Below are 22,399 nucleotides of genomic sequence, written 5' to 3'. Positions count from 1 at the left end.
CTGAATGTGTGTCTGACTGTGTGTGTGTGTCTGTGTCTGACTATGTGTCTGACTGTGTGTGTCTGTGTGTTGACTGTGTGTGAGTCTGAGTGTGTGTGTGTCTGATTGTGTGTGTGTCTATGTCTGAGTGTTTGTGTCTGACTGTGTGTCTGAATGTGTGTCTGACTGTGTGTGTGTGTCTGTGTCTGACTATGTGTCTGAGTGTGTGTGTGTCTGTGTCTGATTGTGTCTGTCTGATTGTGTGTCTGTGTGTGTGTCTGTCTGATTGTGTGTGTGTGTGTGTCTGTCTGATTGTGTGTCTGTGTGTGTCTGTCTGAGTGTGTGAGTGTGTGTCTGTGTCTGAGTGTGTGTCTGTGTGACTGAGTGTGTGTCTGAGTGAGAGTGTGTGTGTGTGATGTGCATTTCCATCATTGCATCCATTTTTTAAAATTCTTCTCTGTTTCTTCCAGACGTTTGCAGGCTGTAAGATATGGCTTTATGTAGTGTGTGACTGCTGAGTGTTTTATTTCCTTGTCAATGTTTAAGTTGCGTTAATGTTGTGGTGTGATTAAATGTCTCTTGATCATGCTGTTGAAAGACTAGAGGCAGTCCTGCTGCTGGCCTGTTCTGTAGCCCATCAGTCATTCTCTTTCAATCAATGTTTATTTCATCTTCCATTCCCTTTAGTAGAGCTCCGACAGGCTGGGTGTCTACACATGTATCATCTAGAGACAGTGAGAGCCAAAACTATATAAAGTGCTCCTTTTCAAAATCAGGAGCGTGCCACTTACTGCTCTACTGGGTAATTAATAGAGTGTTTGTTGTGTAATTACAGTGCCAGGGTTTCTTACTGGACCATGTATGGTAGATGTTAGGCCTTAGATCTGGGAGCGCTTTTGTTCCATTGCGCCTGAAAGGTGACGTTAATGAATCAGCATTCAGACAAAGTTTATTGTTAAATCTCTTTGCCCCATGTTTAGTTCTCTTTACTGTCCTTGAGAGAAAACTTAAATTCACTTGTGTTGACATACTTGATTGTCTGTCTGTCTATCTGTCTGTCGGTCGATCAGTATGGGGTAGTATAGTGTAATTTATTCATAATTTAAATTACAATACATTTGTCTAATGTGATCTAATAGAAAGTTTGTTCAGTAAATAATCTGCTATAAAAATTCTACTTGTTAAAGCTATGTCTCATACGTGTATCATATGGTGTCGTACTCACCAACATTGTCTGATGTCTGCACACTTAAACAACGTTACTGTAGGTTGTTGATGGCTACATTGACTAATAAAATGCGTACTCTGAACGCATCTCAGTAGGTCACAAGGCAGGAGCCCAGCTTATCGTATCACATGCGCTGCTACGAACGCCATCCGCCTAAATAAAAAGCTCATCGTAAGTTCAAAAAATTTGTACATCGATCTATCGTAACTCAGACAGTATCGTATCGCACGTTCGTGTATATGTATTTATATTAACACACACCTGAGTGCCTTATAGAATAGATTCGCGTGTGTGTCTTGTGCCGCAGATACAGTAGGCTGATTTGCAGCCGTGTTCACCACGTTAACTGCTATGTGCTACATCTCTGTTTCGATGCAGAGTTGCGATATGAGCCGCACCTGTACTCACCTGACTGATTAACCAATGAACCCTCACTTTCTCTGGGGCCAATCAGTGCAGCTGTATAATGGGGAGAGGGAGGGAGGGAGAGAGAGAGAGAGAGAGAGAGATGCTGGAGGTTGAGATTTAATTAGCTGATAGGCATCGTGCTGTGTATCAGTGGATGTTTTACTAATTACCACCCACATTGTGTGCTTAATTACTTCCCATCTCTGAGCAATGCAACTCACTTCTGTTTAATATTTTTGGCTTTAGTTTTCAGGAATGCACGATGGCTTAGGTTTCGTTTTTGTTTGTTTTTTTCTCAAGTACTCGTACGAAGTGATCGCTTGAAAACTAATTTTAATGAAATAATGAAACACAGGTAACAGGCTTGTCCTGTCCATCAATAGAAATAATATCAGTGTTAGTTTACATGAATTATTCAGTATTAGATCTGCTTGTCTGTATTATTCAGTGTTAGAAGGGAAATGATTTATAATCACACTCTATAGCTTCCTTTCTGTGTCTGGTTCCACTCGAGGGTTCTTCCTCATGTCATGTCAGGGAGATTTTCCTCTCCATTGTCGCCTCTAGCTTGCTCATTAGGGCTAAATTATATCTGGGTTTCTGTGAAGCTGCTTTGTGACAACGTCTCTAGTTAAACTCATCGAATGTGTTGAGGTGTGATGCACAGGTGTACACATACTTTTGCCCTTAGAGTGTAATTTGATGGCTTTGCTTCTGATTGTGTCCTCAAGACCATCTACTCATTACAATTAGTGTGATGTAGAACCGTATACACACTCCTCATGCTCCAGCCCATTAATGATGCAGTAGAAGTCAATCAATTGATTATCATTAAGTGCTTATACAAAGTGTCCCCAAAGTTTACATACACTTTCATTATTTTAAATACAAATCATTCATGCTCTTAGTGTTGTTTGTGTATGTATGTATGTATGTGTGTGCGTGCGTGCGTGCGTGCGTGTGTGTGTGGTGTACATACCATACCATTTTTTGCAGCATCAGATTTTCACACAAGTGGTTTCCCACAGCGCATTACACATCATGTGAGGGTTTTGATACAGAATCAATAGTACTGCACCCTGTATGCGTGTGTGTGTTGTGTGTGTGTGTGTGATGTTTTTGTTGGTGCACTGTGTATAATGAACGTGTCTATCAGTAGTCAAGATGATAATATCAATGCTGCATATCTTAATCTTGCCAGTTACACACACACACACACACACACACGTACACGGACGTATGCTCAGACTTTTTCTAGGCATTCTGCTTGGTGCAGTGTCTGTTTCTCTGTATTTCCTGTGTGAAAATAAAGGACTTTGAAGGAGGCTGAAGCGGGTTAATGCATAATACAATGGATCACCTTAATCTCTCACCCTGCTGTGTTCTTCTGTAAAAACATTGAACAGTTTATGATTTCACTGCATTTTATAAGTGTTTAAGAACAGTAAGGACAGAAGATCATTTAAAATATTTAATTTACCATCTTCTTTTCTCTTAGTGATATATGGAGCTGCTTAACAAGAAGCCCAGCTTCCTCTGAGTCTCTATTGCCTCAGTGATAAAAGACTCAGAGTGTGTGTGTGTGTGTGTGTGTGTGTGTGTGTGTGTGTAAAAGAGATAAAGATGAGGTCTGTACCTTTTGCTTGCTATATATAGCCCAAATCAGGCAATTTGTTCCAGTTACACTGAGAACATGAATTCTTAATAATATTCTGCCATCAGGCCAAATGACTGCAATTAGATCATTAAGGCTTTTATTTTCTCATGGCAGAGATTTCAGATTCCTCTACAGGACGTCTGCACAGTACATTTCTCTCTCTTCTGCTTCGTGTGAAAGAGTTAATAATTAATAGTGAAATGACTGTCTCTCTCTTTCCGTCTTTCTGTGTCTCTTTTTCCATCTCTCTCTGTCTCTCTTTCCGTCTCTCTCACACTCACTCACTTACTCTCTCTCTCTCTCTCTCTCTCTCTCTCTCTCTCTTTCCGTTTTTCTCTTTCTCTCTCTCTGTCTCTTACTCTCTCTCTCTCTCTCTCTCTGTCTCTCTCTCTCTCTCTCTCTCTCTCTCTCTCTCTCTCTCTCTCTCTCTCTCTCTCTCTCTCTCTCTCTCTCTCTCTCTCTCTGTCTCTCTCTCTCTCTGTCTCTCTCTCTCTCTGTCTCTCTCTCACTCTCTGTCTCTCTCAATCTCTCTCTCTGTCTCTCACTCTCTCTGTCTCTCACACTCTCTCTCTCACTCTCATGATCACTCATCTCACTCTGGTTATTGTCTGTGTAGGGTTTCTTTTCATCTCGTCACTGATACCTTTCCTGATAGTGTTTCCTCTGGGTTCTTCAGGTTCCTCCCACCTCCTAAAAACAAGGCTGTAGGTGACTCACTAACTGCCTTTAGTTGTGAAAGTGTGTGTGAATGTGTGTGCACAGTGTCCTGAGATGAACACGGTGTATTCCTTCCTCCGAATCCTTTGACCAGGACAAAGCAGTTAATAAAATAAAATGGAGTGTAAACTCTTACATTTGACTGATAAAATGAGAGTCATGTTCTAAAGCAACAGCTTCTCTTCTTAAAGCTGTCTGGTGTCTTATAGCAACAGCTTTCAGAAGAAAACTCAGATCTTTAAACACACTCATCCAGAACTAAAGATTCACACTCTTACTCACTCAGACATTGTTTCACACATTTTATTTCTAGGCTTGTAGTCCAGCACTAGCCAGCCACAATTATTAGCTCACAATTACCCAACTTCCTCTTGGGACTCGCATTTTGTTCTCTTAATCTGACACGCTGAATAATTAAAGCTTCTCTAAATATCGCCTGATCCGGTTTCCTGTTGCCATTCTCCAGTGCTTCACTAAGAGGTGCTGATTAAATGTGCATGCTGATGTTTTCTTTTCGTTTAGTTTTTATTTTTAAACATCAGATGGGGAAAAAAAAAGCTTTTATCGGACCAAGCTGATTTTAAAACCCCAACATGTACAGTGAAGTGCATCTGCTTGTTTTACAGCCGGTGCCTGATACCGGTTTTGATAAAAGCCCACAGAAAGGCATGCAAGGATTTTTTTTGGACATTAAAGTGTAAAAAAAACTAGAGAAAATGTGGATTAATAAAAAAAATCTGAGAATTCCAGCACAGTAACAAATTAAAAGAACGGTGTCCAGGCATGAGAGAGAGAGATGGAGATATGCTCATGAGTGTGGAAAAGGAAAAAAAAATACTTCATATCTTCTCCAAAGCTTTGGTATAGAGCAAGAAGAGTCCTGAAAGAGGCTCAGCGATGAAAGAGACTCAGGAACAGGAATATCAGCCTTGACCCAGAACGACACATCAGCTGCAAACATGTGAAGTGCAGTCATTAACTAGAGCACTCGAGGCCCTACACGTCTGAGTGGTAACAGAGAAAAGAGGCATATGAGCAAAACAGAAAGGTGTAAAGGTACACAACATATGGGGTGAACTCACACAGATACCATCAACCATTAACCGCTTAAAGAACAGTGAAGATCATTATTAAATAAATAGAAGAAGGTGCTAGAACCACCGAGGCCTCAAAGTGAAATAAAGTCAAAAGCACAAAAAAGACACTTGTATGTGGAAAATGTAGAAAAAAATGTCTCATTGTTGGTTGAATTCAGCTTTTGATTTCCATGTCAGTGTGCAATTGAACCACAAATGTGTGTAAATCCTGACAGTCCTGATGAGGTTCCCCTATGAGTGTGGTTCCTCTCAGGTTTCTTCTTCTCCCACCTTAGGGAGTTTTTCCCTTAGAGAGATAAATACAAACACATTTAAATTTAAGTCTAATATTAATCTTGATTTTTTTTCTATTATATTAATCTTTATATAACCTTTTGTTTTATGTTTATGTACTGTAAAGCTGCTTTGCGACAATGTCCATTGTTAAAAGTGCTATACAAATAAATTTGTATGTGTGTATACACGTGTGTGTATGTTTGTATGCAAGTGCACATTTGTGCGCTGTGTGTGTTAGCATGAGCACTTGCACTGTGTGTGTGCGTGCATTCTTTGTGTGCGCATGTGTGTTTGTGTATTCAGTGTCTGTGTGTGTTCAGTGTCTGTGTGTGTGAGTGCTGACCTCCTTCAGCTCACAGCTTTTAGTCTCTAATCTCATTCTCCATGGCTGTCCTGCCAATTACCAATCCTCTTACACTCCCACTGTGACCATGGCAAATACTCTCATCGTCATACAGAGAGAGTGAGACACAGAGAGAGAGAGAGAAAGAAAATACAGTATCTTACCCCATGCACCTCTGTGACATGACCCCTTGCCACAGTAAGCTCTTGTACAGAGACACCCGTGTTTACAGGATGTCATCATCTGCTCCCTGGAGGTCAGCACATCAGTCAACCCCAGGAGTCTTTATTAAGTAGAACACGTCTCCCAATCGACCGTTTTCTTTAATTATTCAGCGTTGTTTTGGCTGTTCGTGTCCACAATGAGCAGACTCTGATTGACTAGTGGTGCAATTAACTACATTGCTGAGTTTGTGTTGTTTCAGAATAAATCTCTCATTAGTTCACATTAAGAACCGTGTTGCTTTCATTCTCTCTGCATCCGTGTGGGTGTGTGTGTGTTTTTTTGTTCTACTGAGTAATTAAAAGCTGTACTGTATTTTTTTTATCCATTCCTATTTTCTGAACATTTGTGGTGTGTAGTAGACAACCTTATAATCAAATTATACATTTGATTGTATTCATGCCAGCTGTTATCTCTATTCCATAATGTTACTGTTTGCTTTTGGTTATTATTGCATTCGGTTTGTGTCGAAGCTGCTCAAGACAACCATCCATCTGTCCCTTTTTACACAGTATATAATTTTCATCATCTGTTTGTGTTTTGTCAGCTGTATTTCCCTTACTAACGTGTGTGGGTCTTTACAGCCCAGCGAGGTGAGGAGGACCTCGACGAGAAGAAATTCATTAAGAAGAGAATCAAAGAGCTAAAAGTGCTGGATGCTAAGATCGCCCAGAACCTGTGTGAGTATGCAACCCTGAAGACTTCCTTATACACTGCATGGCCACATGTTTGTAGAAACCTATTCCATTTAATCTTGTTAGAAGAAGCTCCACACTTTCCACTAGATGTTGGATTTGTGTTCATTCAGCTACAAGATCATTAGTGAGATCAGACACTGTTCAGCTCTGGGGTTCAGTCGGTGTTCCAGTTCATCACAAAGGTGTTCAGTGGTGTTGAGTCAGAGTCAGGGCTCTGTGCAGGACACTCAAGTTCTACTCCAACATTAACACACTGTGCTTTGTGCTCAGGGACATTGTCATGATGGAACAGGGTTTGAACACAACAGACTATTGAGTGCTTCTAACTTTGTGGCAACAGATTGGTGAAAGCCCACTCGTGGGTGTGTTAGTCAGATTTACACACACTTTTGGCCATTTTGTTTATATTCTCTTTCATTCTCTCATCACTTTATTTTCAGCCTGATTTCACACACCATTTCCTCCCATTTAATAAAACTTCTTATACTCTGGTTTCACAAGGAAATGTGGCCCTGTAGTTAAGGGTTGGAAAATACCATGCATGCTGTTCTTCTAGGTTTAATAAAGAGACATTGAAAATGTTACACTTTACTTTCTAGGGAAAAGGAAATACACCTTAAAACAATTCCATTCCATGTATCTATGCATGATCAGATGCGTAATAGTGTTGCCTTTGCACACTTCCTGTTTTTAGCAGTTGCGTATATGCTACAGATGTATTAAACAGAGTTATGGGGAATAACACCGCTGGATTTTGCTGTTCAAATTGCCAACCAGATGCTACCAAAAGCCTGTGGGTTCAGGACAGTTCAGAGATAGCGTGAATAATAGCAGAGCTCGGTATAATGAAGCACTCTGCTATCAAGTTTCTAATAGTTAATACGTTTGGCCACCCGTGACTAAAGTGCTGCTCTAGGCGCTGCTTCTTTTCTGCTGTATGGATGCAGAGATCCTAGGAACAAGACATAACGATTCATTGTCTGTTCCTCTCTCTCTCTCTGTCTCGCTCTCTCTCTCTCTCTCTTATGTAATTATTTGTAAGTCCCTGAAGTTTTACCCAGCACCATATGTTAGTTTGTTCCGTACACACATTCCTTTATTTGATTTTTCTCCTTGCACCTGTTTGTCTCTGGTGACGTCTTTAACTCTGTCTCTACACACACCCATGTCTTTGACTGAAGTTCAGTTCCCATTCACTCACTCTTCCACGAGTCTTTATTACATAGAGGAAGTGACCTGGATCCTATAACGTGCGCTATAATTGAGGCAGTCTGAACACCACGAGTCAAATCTTACGCTTTAAAATCTCTTGCTCAAGCTCTATTGTCGTTAAAAGCTAAGCATCCGCCTCCCAGCTATTCTGCCTGCTTTAATAAAGAACAGTGAGCGGGCTGTGCTACTTTCAGATCCTACACATAGATCAGTCTCACAGTAGTTCATACATGTGCATGAAACAGGAAGATAAAGAGCTGCTCCGACACCGTCGCAATTCCCTTCATGCTTTAGTTATAGAAAGTGATAGATGTGTAGAAGAGCTCATTGTGCTTCCTCTGCATGCAAAGAAAGGCAGCGGCTGCATTGATGGTGCTCTGTTATGTGGACGTTGCTTTGGAACCGATGTGCAGAACGGTAGCAGGTCCTCAGGCATAAACATACCATCTCTATTTTAATCTTTTTGCTTTACACACACTGCCAAATTTATAGCTTCGGCTTTGCGCACACACACACGCACACACACACACACACACACACATAAATCAGATTTTTTTTGCTTTTTTTCTTGCTTTTTTTAAGGAAGTATAAATAGTTGATAAGTATTTAAATAACAGCACCTGTTAATCTGTGAATAATGACAGCAGCATGCATTTACTGTGAAAAACGAAAAATAATAAAGTGGTGAACTTTACTCAATTAAATATTCATTAATGTAGAGTTTTGTTGATTCTGTTTTCTGCCCATCTTCATTAGAAAGGCTGGAATTAAGTTGTGGTCTTTAAACCAACAAGCTGCTGATGTCAGTCATGTTTACTGTGACTGTGCAATTGTGTGTCATGTTGTGTGTCATATAGAATTGAAGCATTTTTCCTCATTGTAGTGATGAAAAGGTCACACAACTCTTCTCTCTGTTCTTAATATCTACAGTAATATAAATCCACATTCTGAACAAAGACTAATAAAAGCAGGGATGTGCACACCTTTTTTTTAATGATCTCTTTCTCTCCCTTTCTCTTTCTCTCTCTCTCCCTTCCCCCCTTCCTCTCTCTCTCTCTCTCTCTCTCTCTCTCTCTCTCTCTCTCTCTCTCTCTCTCTCTCTCTCTCTCTCTCTCTCTCTCTCTCTCTCAGCCATCTTCCTGGGCTCCTTCCGTTTGCCTTATGAGGAGATCAAGAGGATGATTGTGGAGGTAGATGAGGAGCAGCTAACAGAACCTATGATCCAGGTAACATATCCAGTTACAGTTAATGATTTGAGAAGTGTCACATGTATAAACTAATCGTGGGCCATCCTGTGATATTTATCCTCCGTGTCAGTGTCTGCGCTCATCCGTCAGATGACTTGCGGTCCTTTTACACTCACATGGCATTGATGCCTTACTTGGGCTCTGTTCCACCTGCCGAGGAAGATGACGTTAGAGCTTGGGGTTAAATCTGTGCAATCGCTGTGTAGCACCCAAAAAACAGACAATCTATTGAACATTAAACTGAATAGAAGTGTGTTTAGCAACCATATGATTTGGATCCGTTTCTCGATTTAAAAAAAAGTAGCTACTGAAATGAATCAAGACAAATCTATAAGGTGAATATTAACTGATTGAACATGGAGCACGTGGCTTAGTGGAACCACCTCAAACTGTCAGTCTATCCTCAGGTCCCCTAGGATAAACTCCACGTTCTCTGTGACTCTGTGTATGTGATAAACGCTGCAGATCAAAGATAGGTAGGTAGGTAGGTAGGTAGGTAGGTAGGTAGGTAGATAGATAGATAGATAGATAGATAGATAGGTAGGTAGATAGATAGATAGATAGATAGATAGATAGATAGATAGATAGATAGATAGATAGATAGATAAAATGTTAATAATCTAGCAGGGTAATCTTTCCGTTAAATACTGTTTTTCTACATCATCTCCTTTCACGAATGAACAATATTCTTACTCCTGATATGCTCACATGTCTATGAAATCGAAATCCCCTTGTGTTCTACACACTTACAGCTTTAATGACTAAAAGCTATAGAAATTAATAGGTGTCATTATTTTTGTTTTTTTTTTTCATTTTTGTAATTAGACAAATTTTGACAATAATCCAGTTGTTAAACCTCTGTGCCATTGAACTGACATCCTAGGTCTAACAGCATTATTGTAAAATAAATAAAATAAAGCTTATTAAATGAATAAAGAGTGAAGTTTAGTCAGCTTGTGCTGCCTGGGTTGCTGGTATTCAGAGCCCTGTCTCGCCATCGTGTCTTTCTGACACCGCTCTGTATTCCCTTTGTTAGCGTCCTCTTGTTAGAGACACAGTAACAGACAGTGACGGGAAAAAAGACACTCGGACACCGCTGTTCTTTGCACCGTGTTCGAATCCTTTCAGAAGGTTTCATTGTGTAGTTTTCACATTCTTCTGTCTAAAGTCTGTGTTGTGTAATTTCCACAGTCAGCTTTGCTCGTGAACTTACTTTTACTCCTCCTGTCCTATCCGTATTTCACACAGAAGAGCCGGAAGCCTTCTTCATTTAACAAACACTATTTACGCTACTGATGGAAAATGATGGGACGGGATATTTTGATAGGATATGTTGAAGGATCAGGCTGTGTAAATAGTTTGAGAGCAAGTTTTAATGCTTCAGCGTTGTTTTAATTTGGATAGCCATGTCGGTAAATATTAGAAGTCGTAAACCCGAACGTAAAGGCCTCATGGTGTGGCTTGAACAAATTAAACAAACAGCCCACTGTCAAGCCCTGCGTCAATGGGCTGGTTATTAAATGTGAATTTATATTGCAGCTATCAACATTAGCAGCCAGGAGATATGGATTTCCTTTTGCATTAGATGACAGATTATTGTGGAGATATTGATATACGGCATCGGGTGGGGATTATTTTCGCTAAATGAGAGTGGACTGCATAATGATAAACCATTTATCTGCTCTTTAATGAACTTATTGGAGGGCGAATGAAGGGGAATGAGAGGAATTACTTTGGCAAATGCACACATAAATTGAGAGGCGCACGGGCTGCATTTGTAATGTGGGCTAAAAGACAAGGTTGAATGAAAGGTTCTGTTAAAGGAGGTTAGTGTTTAGAGCCTCACTGTTGGATTTGGAGCTCGACAGGGCAGCGTGTAGTGTTGGGCGTTTGAGTGTAAATAAACGTTATTTGGACGATATCACCCTCTCTCTTCTTTCCTTTCATCACTCTTGTTTTTCTGCTTCTGTGTCCCTAGAATTTGGTGAAGACTCTTCCTGAGCAAGAACATTTGAACGCCCTGGCCAAGTATAAACACGAGTATGTCAATCTGTCCGAACCTGAACAGTTTGGGGTTATGGTAAGTATATATACGCTCGACGTGTGTTACTGATGTTTCTCTGATCATAGTTTTCCATTTTAAAACGTAATCATCCAGAGCCTAAGCTATGCAGTCAAAACCTTGGCAGTTACTAAAACTCCACATTTTTCTCTAATAATACTTCAGTATATACTTCACACATAAAAACAGCAATAAAGACATCACTTCATGTTTGTATAATCCTTTTAAGAAACATTTTCTCCTGCGATGCAGCTCAGTCTTGGTAAAAAGATTGCAACAACAAAATGTGCATTGAAGAACATTTATTCATCGCCATTGACGTTATCTCTAAAGCGTTCGATTTAATACTCGAAATGAAATGAAAGATTGGTTTGAAAGGAGCTGAAATATTTCAAGATTTAGGATTCTTTTTTCGTCACTATACTGTACAGTGAAATTAAAGCAGTCCTTACAACCCAATTCACTTACAATTTGTGACATCCCTAATAAACACGTGCTCAACCGCTGAGTTATCAGATTCTAAAAATGCACATTGATGTGATATTTTGTTCACAACCGATGTAAAGAGTGATTAAGTTCCTGTAACCTTCCTGTCCATCTCATTATCAAGGTGTGTCCACTTAATGAACCTCTGCTTACTTGGTGTTTTATGTTGTTTTGGCTCTAGTGTAAAGTCTCGTTTGAACTCTGAAACATTAAAACAGCCGCATCGGCACCAGCAACGTCATGCTGAATATCAAATCCACCCCAGATTTCTTTCCCTTCCCCAGGCTGATCTTTGACCTTAATATTAACTGGTACTGCTTGCCTCATGATAGGTTTGTCAGATATTTGTATGAACACACGAAAGTGTTCCTAATAAATTGGTCATCGAGTGTAGTAAACTGATATTAATAATATACTTTAAAATTCTCAAAATGCTTACAAATAGAATTCCACAATTCTTCCAGGAAATGTCTCTCAACGCCTGCGGAGATAATTCCAGAATAATGCGACAGTCGGCTTTGAAATTTCCCAGAATAAATCTATTGTGATTGTTAAATACAGAAAACCTTTGTAAAGGCACGTTTAGCCTGTGGTGTATCAGCGTACCTCCATGTTTATTTCACTTAGAACATGTCACACTTCTGCTTTGACCAAAATCGATAAAACCCCTAAAGGATTCCTGCTGCCTGCTTTTTAAGAAGAACTGATCAGGTATGTTAATAGGACCAAAAGAATTATTTTAGTATGTTTTCTCCAAACGTATCACAATTTTATTCACAAGCTCAAATGTAATAAATGAAACTAATGTATTCATCTAATGAATATGTTCTCGCATGCCGTTAATAACAAGTGAAGCCTTAAGTCAAGTTTAAGGCTCTCACTGAGTAACTGAAACACTTGGGCGAGATATTTTAGGGGTTTTTTTTGCGCTCGTGTCAACAAGATTTTTTTATTGTAGCAGAATATAAATAAAGCTGCTGCCTGTGCACAGAAGGACTGAGTGGTTTAATTAATGCCAATGAACCTCATGGACTGTTTGACTCTACATACGTGGTGATGTCACTAGAGTTTGCATATTTATCCACATAAAAACACCTGTACTGTGATCAGTGCTGCTAAGTGAAACAGAAGCTCTGAGCTTAAGGCCTCGTCTTCTCGTTAAACTCGTGTGTTAAAGCGTGGATGAGGTGCGACATCTGTACAAGTCACTGTGAAAGCCTGGGGGACTGTGACTTAATGCTGATTATTGCACCTTGCATGTTCCACTTAACTCATGCCCCCAGTCGCATACACCACAACCCTCAAACATATGTAGAGGTTCAGCCCTATTTATTTTTGTGCCTTTAAATACCACTTAATCCACATTGAGGCATCTAGTCAATCACATCTGCTCTACTGACCACTGCACGCTTCAGTAGTTCAGAGTGTAGTTGTGTGTGTGTGTGAGAGAGAGAGAGAAAGATTGGGGGAGTGATAGATAATTCAGTGTCCTGTCGAGCATTTTCATGGATTAAAAAATGAACATATCTTTGTTTTTCTCTTTCTGCTGGTAAAAATGAGTGCTAACACAATCTGGAAAAGCAGGGTTTGGTTTAAAGATTAATGTGACGACTCAAGTAAAATGACAGTGACGACTCGAGTAAGAGGACAGTGATGACTCGAGTAAGAGGACAGTGATGACTCAAGTAAGAAGACTGTGACGACTCGAGTAAGAGGACGGTGACGACTCGAGTAAGAGGACGGTGACGACTCGAGTAAGAGGACGGTGACGACTCGAGTAAGAGGACGGTGACGACTCGAGTAAGAGGAGGGTGACGACTCGAGTAAGAGGACAGTGACGACTCGAGTAAGAGGACAGTGATGACTCGAGTAAGAGGACGGTGACGACTCGAGTAAGAGGACAGTGACGACTCGAGTAAGAGAACTTTAGAGTTTAAATGCAGAAACCATTGAGAGTGAAGTGTTTGTTTAGTTTATTAATAACTTGAACCTGTGTAGTACCTCACAAACCCCTCAGAATTCGAGGTCCAGATTTTTTTTATCGAGATCGAACAGCAAGTATGTTCTCAAGCACTGAAAATGTCTGCTGTTTCTGCTGTGATTGTTTTGTACTAAATGTGTTGAGAAGTAAATGGCATCGGGCCACTTATTGTCTGTTTCTGTGTGTTTGCTTTTGTGTGTATGTGTTTGTGTGTGAGAGAGCGAGAGCGTACAAGTTTGTACAATTTTCTGTGTAATTTATTGCCAACAAAATAATTACCCCAATAACACTCCAGAAAAGAAAATACACCACTCTAACTCTTCAACTTGAGTGAAATTAAAGACTCAAACCTAAATGATAGATGATGCACAACAGTCCAAAGTGAGACCAAGAAAATTAGAGAGCCTTTAGCACTTTCCCAGTCTGTTCCCTGGAATGAACCGTAACATGCTGTAGCTCACATAGCGAGCTTGTTCCGTAACATGCTGTAGCTCACATAGCGAGCTACAGGGACCTGGACCTGATCTCTGATCCTAGGACCTGAATCAGATCTCTGTGGCTGGGGATTTCTGTGCTGACCATCTCATCCTGTGTGAATATTTATCTTACACATTTAACACAGCGCTGTTGTCTGAATTAACTTACTAAACACAGAGGATGCAGTTTAACGAGACACGGCTGAAAACTAGCCGTAACTTTGAACCCAAGTGCAGCTTTATTCAGAACGACGTTAACTCCGACTGCAATTTTCATCAGTACTTTATCTAAACCCAGGCCTCCTTTTCATCTTCACAGAGACACCCTTATGAAAAATTCTATATGTCAGCCTTTGCAGGCGGACTGCTACTTTTTAAGGCTAATCCTGCTCAAATATTTATGATTCTAAGAGCTTTGAATTGCAGTCCGTTTCATGGCAGATTAGATCGCGTATGACGTGAACACAGGACTCTCTCAGTATGTTTACTCACACAAATTAGACGTTTTTCTCGCCCCCGAGTTCCTTTTAGTTCGTCTTTCACTCTTTGTTCCCTTTTACTGTGCCATGATAAAATGGTCCTTTGTAACTAAAGGGGTTCTCGATTATTTGTGGACGTGCGAACACTTGCATAAGTTTGTATTCAACAGTGCAGGTTTTTTCTCTCAGGTCTGCAGGTCAATTTGTTTTTGCTCTGTAATAATACTAGCTTCGAGTGACTTGTTCTCATTTCATCTCACACGATAAGGCTAAGAGCCCAGTGAAAATCGGCGTCACGGTTCATTCCGATCCTCCCCTTGTCTCATCCCATTTTCTCATCTGCCTAGAAAAGGATAAAATTTTAATAACAAGAATATTGCACTTTGCATCTTCCGTAGACTCTGTTGTATTATCTATCGTATATTTGATTTGCGTGATTTGTTTACTTGACGTCTGTACGGTGGCTTGAACGTTTGTTATTCAGTAAAGACAGTAATTTCTGCATGTGGACAATGACTCTAGACATATTAATCGCTCCTCTTTATTGAGTTACTTATCTGTGCACTGATACACTTTTGCCAATCTGTTTTCTTTGGTGATCAATTACATCTCGATCCCCAATTATTCATTCTCTCTCTCACACAAACCCACACGCAATTTAAAATGAAATAAGCTATTGGGTCCCCAATAAAACCTTAATATATCATCTGCACTTTGAATGTCTGTCAGCAGTTTGTGTACCTCTCATACAACACTTGCCCAGATATATAATTATGGCCTCGGAGAACATTTTCTGCCGCCCTGCCCGTGTCCACAGGGTGCTCTGACATCATTGGCAGTGCCCTGGAGCCTCCGCTTTTAGAACGCAATATTTCCCAATTTAACATAATTGTGTAACGCCCGTAATTCGACGCTGCCTATTGTGCTCTGCCGTCCGTCCCTCCGGTTGTTCCCCCACTGCCGCTCACGTACCAATTAACTTCAGCAGAAGGAGCCTAGATCAAATCCTTGCCAACATCCATTATGATTGCCTAGCAACACAAAAACCCTGGCCTTCGTCACATAAATAGCTTTTAAAATGCCAGGCCCAAAAGCAGTAGGTAAATTGCGAAACTCTGAAAGTAATTTCAGACCGAGTCGGAGGGGAGCAAACAGAAAGCTGTAATGAGTCTCTCTGTTCCGAGCGCCGAATAAAGGCTTTTCGGTTTGGACGTCTTTGTGAGATACGCTATAAAACACTGTGTTGCGGTGTGTGTCGCTTTAGCTCAGAGTTCGGGACGGTCACTTTGTGTGGAGGTGTGTGTATGTGTATGACATCTAATTATATATGCGCTCACAATAATTAAGCACTAAGCATTTCTTAAGGTCTGGTCAGATGCCCCAAAGGTTTTTTAGTTTTTTAAAAAAAAAAAATGATAGTCATGTGATGGTCCTACACATGATTAAACACAGCTTGCACCGCGACACACACCGCAACGAGAGCTCGTAATAAAGGTCAAACATCTGTCTGTCTAGTACAAAATAGCTTTATGCAGAAATCACTTATCCTGTGTTAATCCGTAATAATTACTACAGAAGTCCTCCAGCAAACAACGACTTAACACAGATATTAGGTATGAGACAGAATATCAAATATCACGATACAAAATACTCCCAAGACACGTTTGTAAATTTACTTCCCATATAATGTATTGTGATCTTTCTTTTTTATATTCATTATGTGTGGGAACCTCACTGCCTTGGAGCGTGCTCTCTTAACAATCCAAGAAGTTACACTAATCAGAAGAAAGCGTTATGGCCCGAGTGTCAACACAAAGCTTGCCTTCTCATCTCATTTGGTTCTCACGACGCTGGAAAACAATCAGTCATGAAACGACTCATAGCGCACTAACGCTCCACTTATTACAGCTATCCAGAATTCACAGCAGAGCCGTAGTTACCATTAACTGTGCTCGATGTACGTCACACTCATGACTTTTTATAAAGCCTAATCATTTAAGATTTATCTACTATCTTCCTATATTAGTAATATCACTATGTAATACATTCATAGCACTAAGAATGGGGGAAAAACTGCACCTTAGGCAAAATAAATGTATTAAAATGCACTATTTTATTTGTCAGTACCGTCTTGCGATGTCTGTAGCGGTGTATCGTGGTCTCATGTCTTGAGATACAGTACAGCACTGTGCAGAAGCCTTAGACACCTGAAAAGAGCTGCTACAAAAAATATGTAATGTCTTCAAACATAATTTAATGTTTCAAAATTTGAATAAAAAAAAAAATACTTCTTTAAGATCGGTAAAGAATGATGCACTAAACAAAGTCCATGTGTGAGGAGCACTGGACTGATGCCTCAGCAGTCTCAGGTACAGGTCATTTGTGCTGATCTCTTTCACATCTTATATGTCGCTTTCTTTACTGACATAGATACACGTTTTCTGATGCATTTCATTTTTCTGTTTGAAAATCTGAGCTGGTTTTGTTCTGACTCATAAAATTCTCATCGAATGCATTTTAAAAATTAGGATGCGTAAGACTCGCATAGCTCTGCATTTTCTGAAGTCTTTCCCTTATCACTATAGATTTTTTTTATGGTTTATCTTCTCCCTCTTCAGAGTTGGGTGAAATCCCTCTCGCACGAAAGCAGCCACGGATCCAGAGTGTCAGCATAATATCTAAAGCAGCTCTATATTAGTTTTCATCACATCTCTTTCTCTGTCTGTAGATAGGTTCTGTAAAGTGCCTGCGGCCGCGGCTGAACTCCATCCTGTTTAAGCTGCAGTTTGAGGAACAGGTGAGTCACCTGAGGCCAGACATGTTGGTGGTGAGTGCAGTGTGTGAGGATGTGAGGAAGAGCAAAGCCTTCAGCAAGCTGCTGGAACTTGTGCTGCTCATGGGCAACTACATGAACGCCGGCTCTCGCAACGCCCTGTGCTACGGCTTCGACCTCAGCTCCCTCTGCAAGGTGAGTGCTGAACACACACACATCACACGTGTTAACTTACAGACCTGCTTACTAACCTATTTACTAACTTACTCACTCCCTCTCTCACTCTTTCACTTACACAAGTATTCACTCAATTTTTCACACTCTCTCACTCACTCACTCACTCATTCACACTCTCACTCACACTCTCACACACTCATCCACACTCTTGCTCACTCTCTCTCTCACACACTCACTCAGACTCCTCACTCACTCACTCTCACTCACTCACTCACACTCACACACTCGCACACACTCCTCTCACACACTCGCACACACTCACACTCTCTCACTCACACACTCACTCACTCACTCACACACTCACTCAGACTCCTCACTCACTCACACACTCACTCTCACACACACTCACTCACACTCCTCACTCACTCACTCACTCACTCACTCACTCACTCACTCACACACTCACTCACTCACACTCCTCACTCACTCACTCACTCACACACTCACACACTCACTCACACACTCACTCACACACACTCACTCACACACTCACTCAGACTCCTCACTCACTCACACTCACTCTCACACACACTCACTCACACACTCACTCACACCCCTCCCTCCCTCCCTCCCTCCCTCCCTCACTCACTCACTCACTCACTCACACTCACTCACTCACACTCCTCACACACTCACTCACACACACACACATCTGTGTTAACTTACAGACCTGCTTTCTAACCTATTTAACCTATATACTAACTTACTCACTCCCTCTCACTCTTTCACTTACACAATTATTCACTCAATTCACACTCTCTCACTCACACTCTTCACTCACTCACCCACATACTCACTCACACACTCACACTCCTCACTCACACACTCACTCACACTCCTCACTCACTCACACACTCACTCACACTCCTTACTCACTCACACACTCACTCACACTCCTTACTCACTCACTCATTCACTCACACTCCTCACTCACTCACTCTTATTTAAAATAAACAATTGAATGAATGAATAAAAAACCTAAAGAACAAATAGTTAAAGTAAACTAAGTAAATCCTGCTTTAAACAACTCATTATTTTGTGTGTGTGTTTTATTTGGGGTTTTATGTAACTTAAGATTTTTTTGTGCATGTTTTGGAGTAGGAGGTTACCTTGCCCTTTCCACTGACTCAACTTGCTCTCCTGCCTTTACTCTCCTGCCTTTTCACACTTTCAGGCTTTGAGGCGTATTTTTCTTGTACGTGAGCGGAAGGTAGCAGGCACCATTATTTTGCAGCTCTTTAAGTAGAATATCACGTCTGTTATTCTGTTTTTTTCATGGGTGCGGTGTGTGTTGGGGAAACAGAAATGAAATAAGATGAATTTAATTATGAGTCCAGTCTATTCTGTGCAACCATGGCAACCCACTGCTCATTCTGCAGTTCCTTTCCTTCTTTTCTGCCTCATTCTTTCTACTTTTCTCTCTTTATTTTCTGCTCTTGCCTCCTCTCTAAATGGCCATTACCACATTACAGCTGAGTAACCAGGCCAGGCTTCTCTCATGCTGAATGAAATACCTCTCAGCTCATCAAATCTCTTATAGCACCTGACAAAGGAGCCCCACACTGACAAACACATTCATAGCCTGGACTTTATTAGAAGTAGAAGTTGATGGACTGCTACAGGAACATCTGCTACCTAGTAGCTGTGATGAGAGAAAACCGCACTGGCTCTTCTGAGTGGCCGAGACACGATCAGTCGACTTCTAGCCTCTTAATTCCACCTTTATCACTTCCCTGTTTCCTTGACTGCTTCTCTTTCTGCCTTAAGCACAGAGATTGGAGGATCCTTAAATGCAGCTAAGTTATCTCCTAAGTTTCTCAGCACTTTTTAAGTGATGGAGAGATTTGTCTTAACTGAGAAACGAGTGCAGAAAGAGAGGCAGAGCGACAGCTACGTCATTCCAGACAGGCAGAGAGTAACAAAGAAGCGAGTCGTTCTCAATCGCGTTTCAAGTTCTCTTGCCTGAGCACTCGGCCTGATGTTCTCTTCTTCTACTTGTGTTTTTACATGGAACGTTTACATGGGACACGATTTCCTTTGTGTCGTGTTTGGTGTTTGTTTAGGCATCAAAGGTGGATCTTCCTGCATGGTCCATCTTGACTTTTTATTAAAAGGAAACATTTTTCATTGACCTTGTTTCTTTTCGGTGTTTGAATTTGCTGCTCACAAGGTCAAGAACTAGAACGAACAGTAGAATAGTGCAATGAGAGAGAGAGAGAGAGAGAGAGAGAGAGAGAGCAAGCACAGAGCTTTTATAGATTTTAGGAGCCAATAAACAACGATTAAAAAAGCTTTTCTTTGGAGTCTCTTTTTTCCCTTCAATTTTCTGTTGGTGTTTTTTTAAGAAAATAATTATTTAGTAGTTTTTATTTTTAATTTTTTCCCCCTCAATATAAAGAATTCCACCAGATCAGAGAACATATTACTGAGCTTTGTAACTTTCCACCAACACTTTAATAATATGCTGTTTGCATTCTGTTTATTCACCAGTGAAGCATCTGTCTCTACTAAGTTCTCTATACATAGAATAGCGATCGTAATTAACATTGAAAAAAAAACAACTCTGTTTTCAGTCTGACTGGAATTTCAGAGGCTGCTATCAAATTTGTCAAAGACAAAAGGAGGCTGTCAGAGATGACTTTATATAAGATATTCTCTCTCTCTTTCTGTTTCACTGTCTCGCTCTCTCGTATTCTTCCCTTTGTTCCATCTCCCTGACATTCTGTGTTCATCGCCGAGATGTAAATATTTCCTCTGTGTTGAATTAAAAGAGTGAGCAGTTTAAGGCTTTGAGTGCATTTGTTCCTCTTCACATATATACCATGTATTTGAAAAGCGCACCTCCGGTTATACACTCGTGTTCGTTTGAAGAGTCTAATGAGAAACGATCATTTCTGGAGTCATGGTAAAAGTTAAGTTAATAATATGCAGTTTAAATTTAATACTGAAATTTGGAACACTTCAGAATTCAGACCTCAGGCATAAACTACAGCCTTAAGCACTACACAGACATAAGTGTGTCTCAGTTACGGATGATTCTGACCTTGAAGGTGGTTTAAAGGCGTCGGTGTACACGCTACTAAAAAAGCCAGTCAGAAATCTGGCAACCTTGGAGACGGAGACGTGAAATACATAAAGGGAATTTTTAGACGACGCCGAATACGTGAAACCTTAACCACATAACTTAAGTTGTCCCACAGATGCCACTGTGTTTAAAAGGGAAGGATTTAATATTTAACTTTTTTAATCTTTTGTTACAGTTTTTTTTACATCTTGTTACAGTTTTTTCTTTCCCTCTTCATCAGTTGAAAGACACCAAGTCAGCTGATCAGATGTCCACGCTGCTTCACTTCCTAGCTGAGGTGTGTGAGGAGAAATTCCCTGATGTTCTCAAATTCGTTGATGACTTGCAACACGTGGACAGAGCCAGTCGAGGTACACACACAAGCATACACACACACACGCATACACACACACGCGCATACACACACACACACACACAATCACACACATACATACACACACACACACTCGGTTTAGGAAAGAGAACTATTCATCAGCAGCCTGTTTTGCAAATGCAGTGTAAGTCCTGGGCTGTGTAAAAATGTGTTTAGTGTGAAAACATGTTTTGTTTTTTCCTCTCCAGTCATAGTCACCATCTGCTTTAACTTTAAATTCGGTTACAGGCCTTAATTTCACTTTCACTAATTTCTTTAAACTACATAGTACTACTTATTTTAACATAGGTTCTTGCACTTAATTGATTTTATCTTCATGAAATTACCTTACAACTTAGCTGAATTAAAATAACGCTTTAGAATTGTGTAGCCTTTATATAGAGCAGCGCCTACTTTGTACAAACATAACGAACCAGAGAATTTAATGGATCGAATTAAATGGTGACTGACAGACAACCAGCATGGCATGTTTAAAATTAGTTTTTAGATTCAACTCTGACTTCCTGCTTCAAGCAAAACCGCAATATCTCACACTGCATTTCAGACTGCAACCTATAGAGTTCAAGACTAATTAATGTAAATTAATTAATACGTGTCTACTCTCGCATTTAGGATGAGATGGTTTTCCAGAAGCATCAAGCACACACATTTGCGTAAAGGAGTTTTTAACATGTTTTTCAAAGGACGCTAGACAATACACACATTGTACTTACTCACTTACAGAAATCATGAAGTTATTAACTATATATATGTATAGATAAATAAATCCTATAAACAAATAGCATTAAGATGAAAGCAGGTGGGAACCAATAGGACTCAATCACTAAAGTCAGTGTTAAAGTAATCCATCTGTCACCTCCATATCCTACTGGGTCACAGGGAACCTGAAGCCTAACCCAGGAGACTTGGAGCACAAGGAAGTGTTCACCCTTCATAGGATGCCAGTCTATCATGGCACAATCGCTCGCACACACACACTCAATTTAGAGATGCCAAAGAACACATTTTTAGACTGGGGAGTGACTGGAGTACCCACTTTAAGAACATACAAACTCCATATACACACTGAATCCCCAACAGCCATGTTATAAACTAACTTCTAATCCAGGGTGTATTTCTGCTTTGTGCCCAGTGGATCTGCTGTGACCCTGAGCAGGATAAACCTTACACCAGTAATTAAAAGATAAACGTCATGTGGAACAGCAATGTTTTATCTTCGTTACTTAAGAAATAACATGCAGCAGATTCTGTGGTCAGACGGAAATATCATTTTGGCACAACGTGAAGGCTGTTATTAGCATGTAACCGCTCCGTATGGTGTGTGTTACTCCACTTGTACTGCAGCCATTCGCAAACAATTACT

General features: G+C 40.4%; 1 protein-coding gene across 4 annotated transcripts in view; it reads left to right on the top strand.

The window, feature by feature from the left end:
- Positions 1-22,399, top strand: part of diaph3 (diaphanous-related formin 3) — a 290,424-nt gene that overhangs the window by 159,624 nt on the left and 108,401 nt on the right. For all 4 annotated transcript variants that reach the window (XM_060876191.1, XM_060876199.1, XM_060876172.1 and 1 more), the window contains 5 exons: positions 6,512-6,607; positions 8,969-9,063; positions 11,063-11,164; positions 17,297-17,536; positions 20,884-21,013. In XM_060876191.1, the coding sequence (XP_060732174.1) occupies positions 6,512-6,607; positions 8,969-9,063; positions 11,063-11,164; positions 17,297-17,536; positions 20,884-21,013 (663 nt within the window). The remainder of the gene's footprint in view (positions 1-6,511; positions 6,608-8,968; positions 9,064-11,062; positions 11,165-17,296; positions 17,537-20,883; positions 21,014-22,399) is intronic.

Source organism: Tachysurus vachellii, chromosome 1, assembly GCF_030014155.1.
Source record: "Tachysurus vachellii isolate PV-2020 chromosome 1, HZAU_Pvac_v1, whole genome shotgun sequence".
In the NCBI taxonomy this organism is placed as follows: Eukaryota; Metazoa; Chordata; class Actinopteri; order Siluriformes; family Bagridae; genus Tachysurus; species Tachysurus vachellii.
This window is presented reverse-complemented; position numbering and strand designations above follow the sequence as displayed.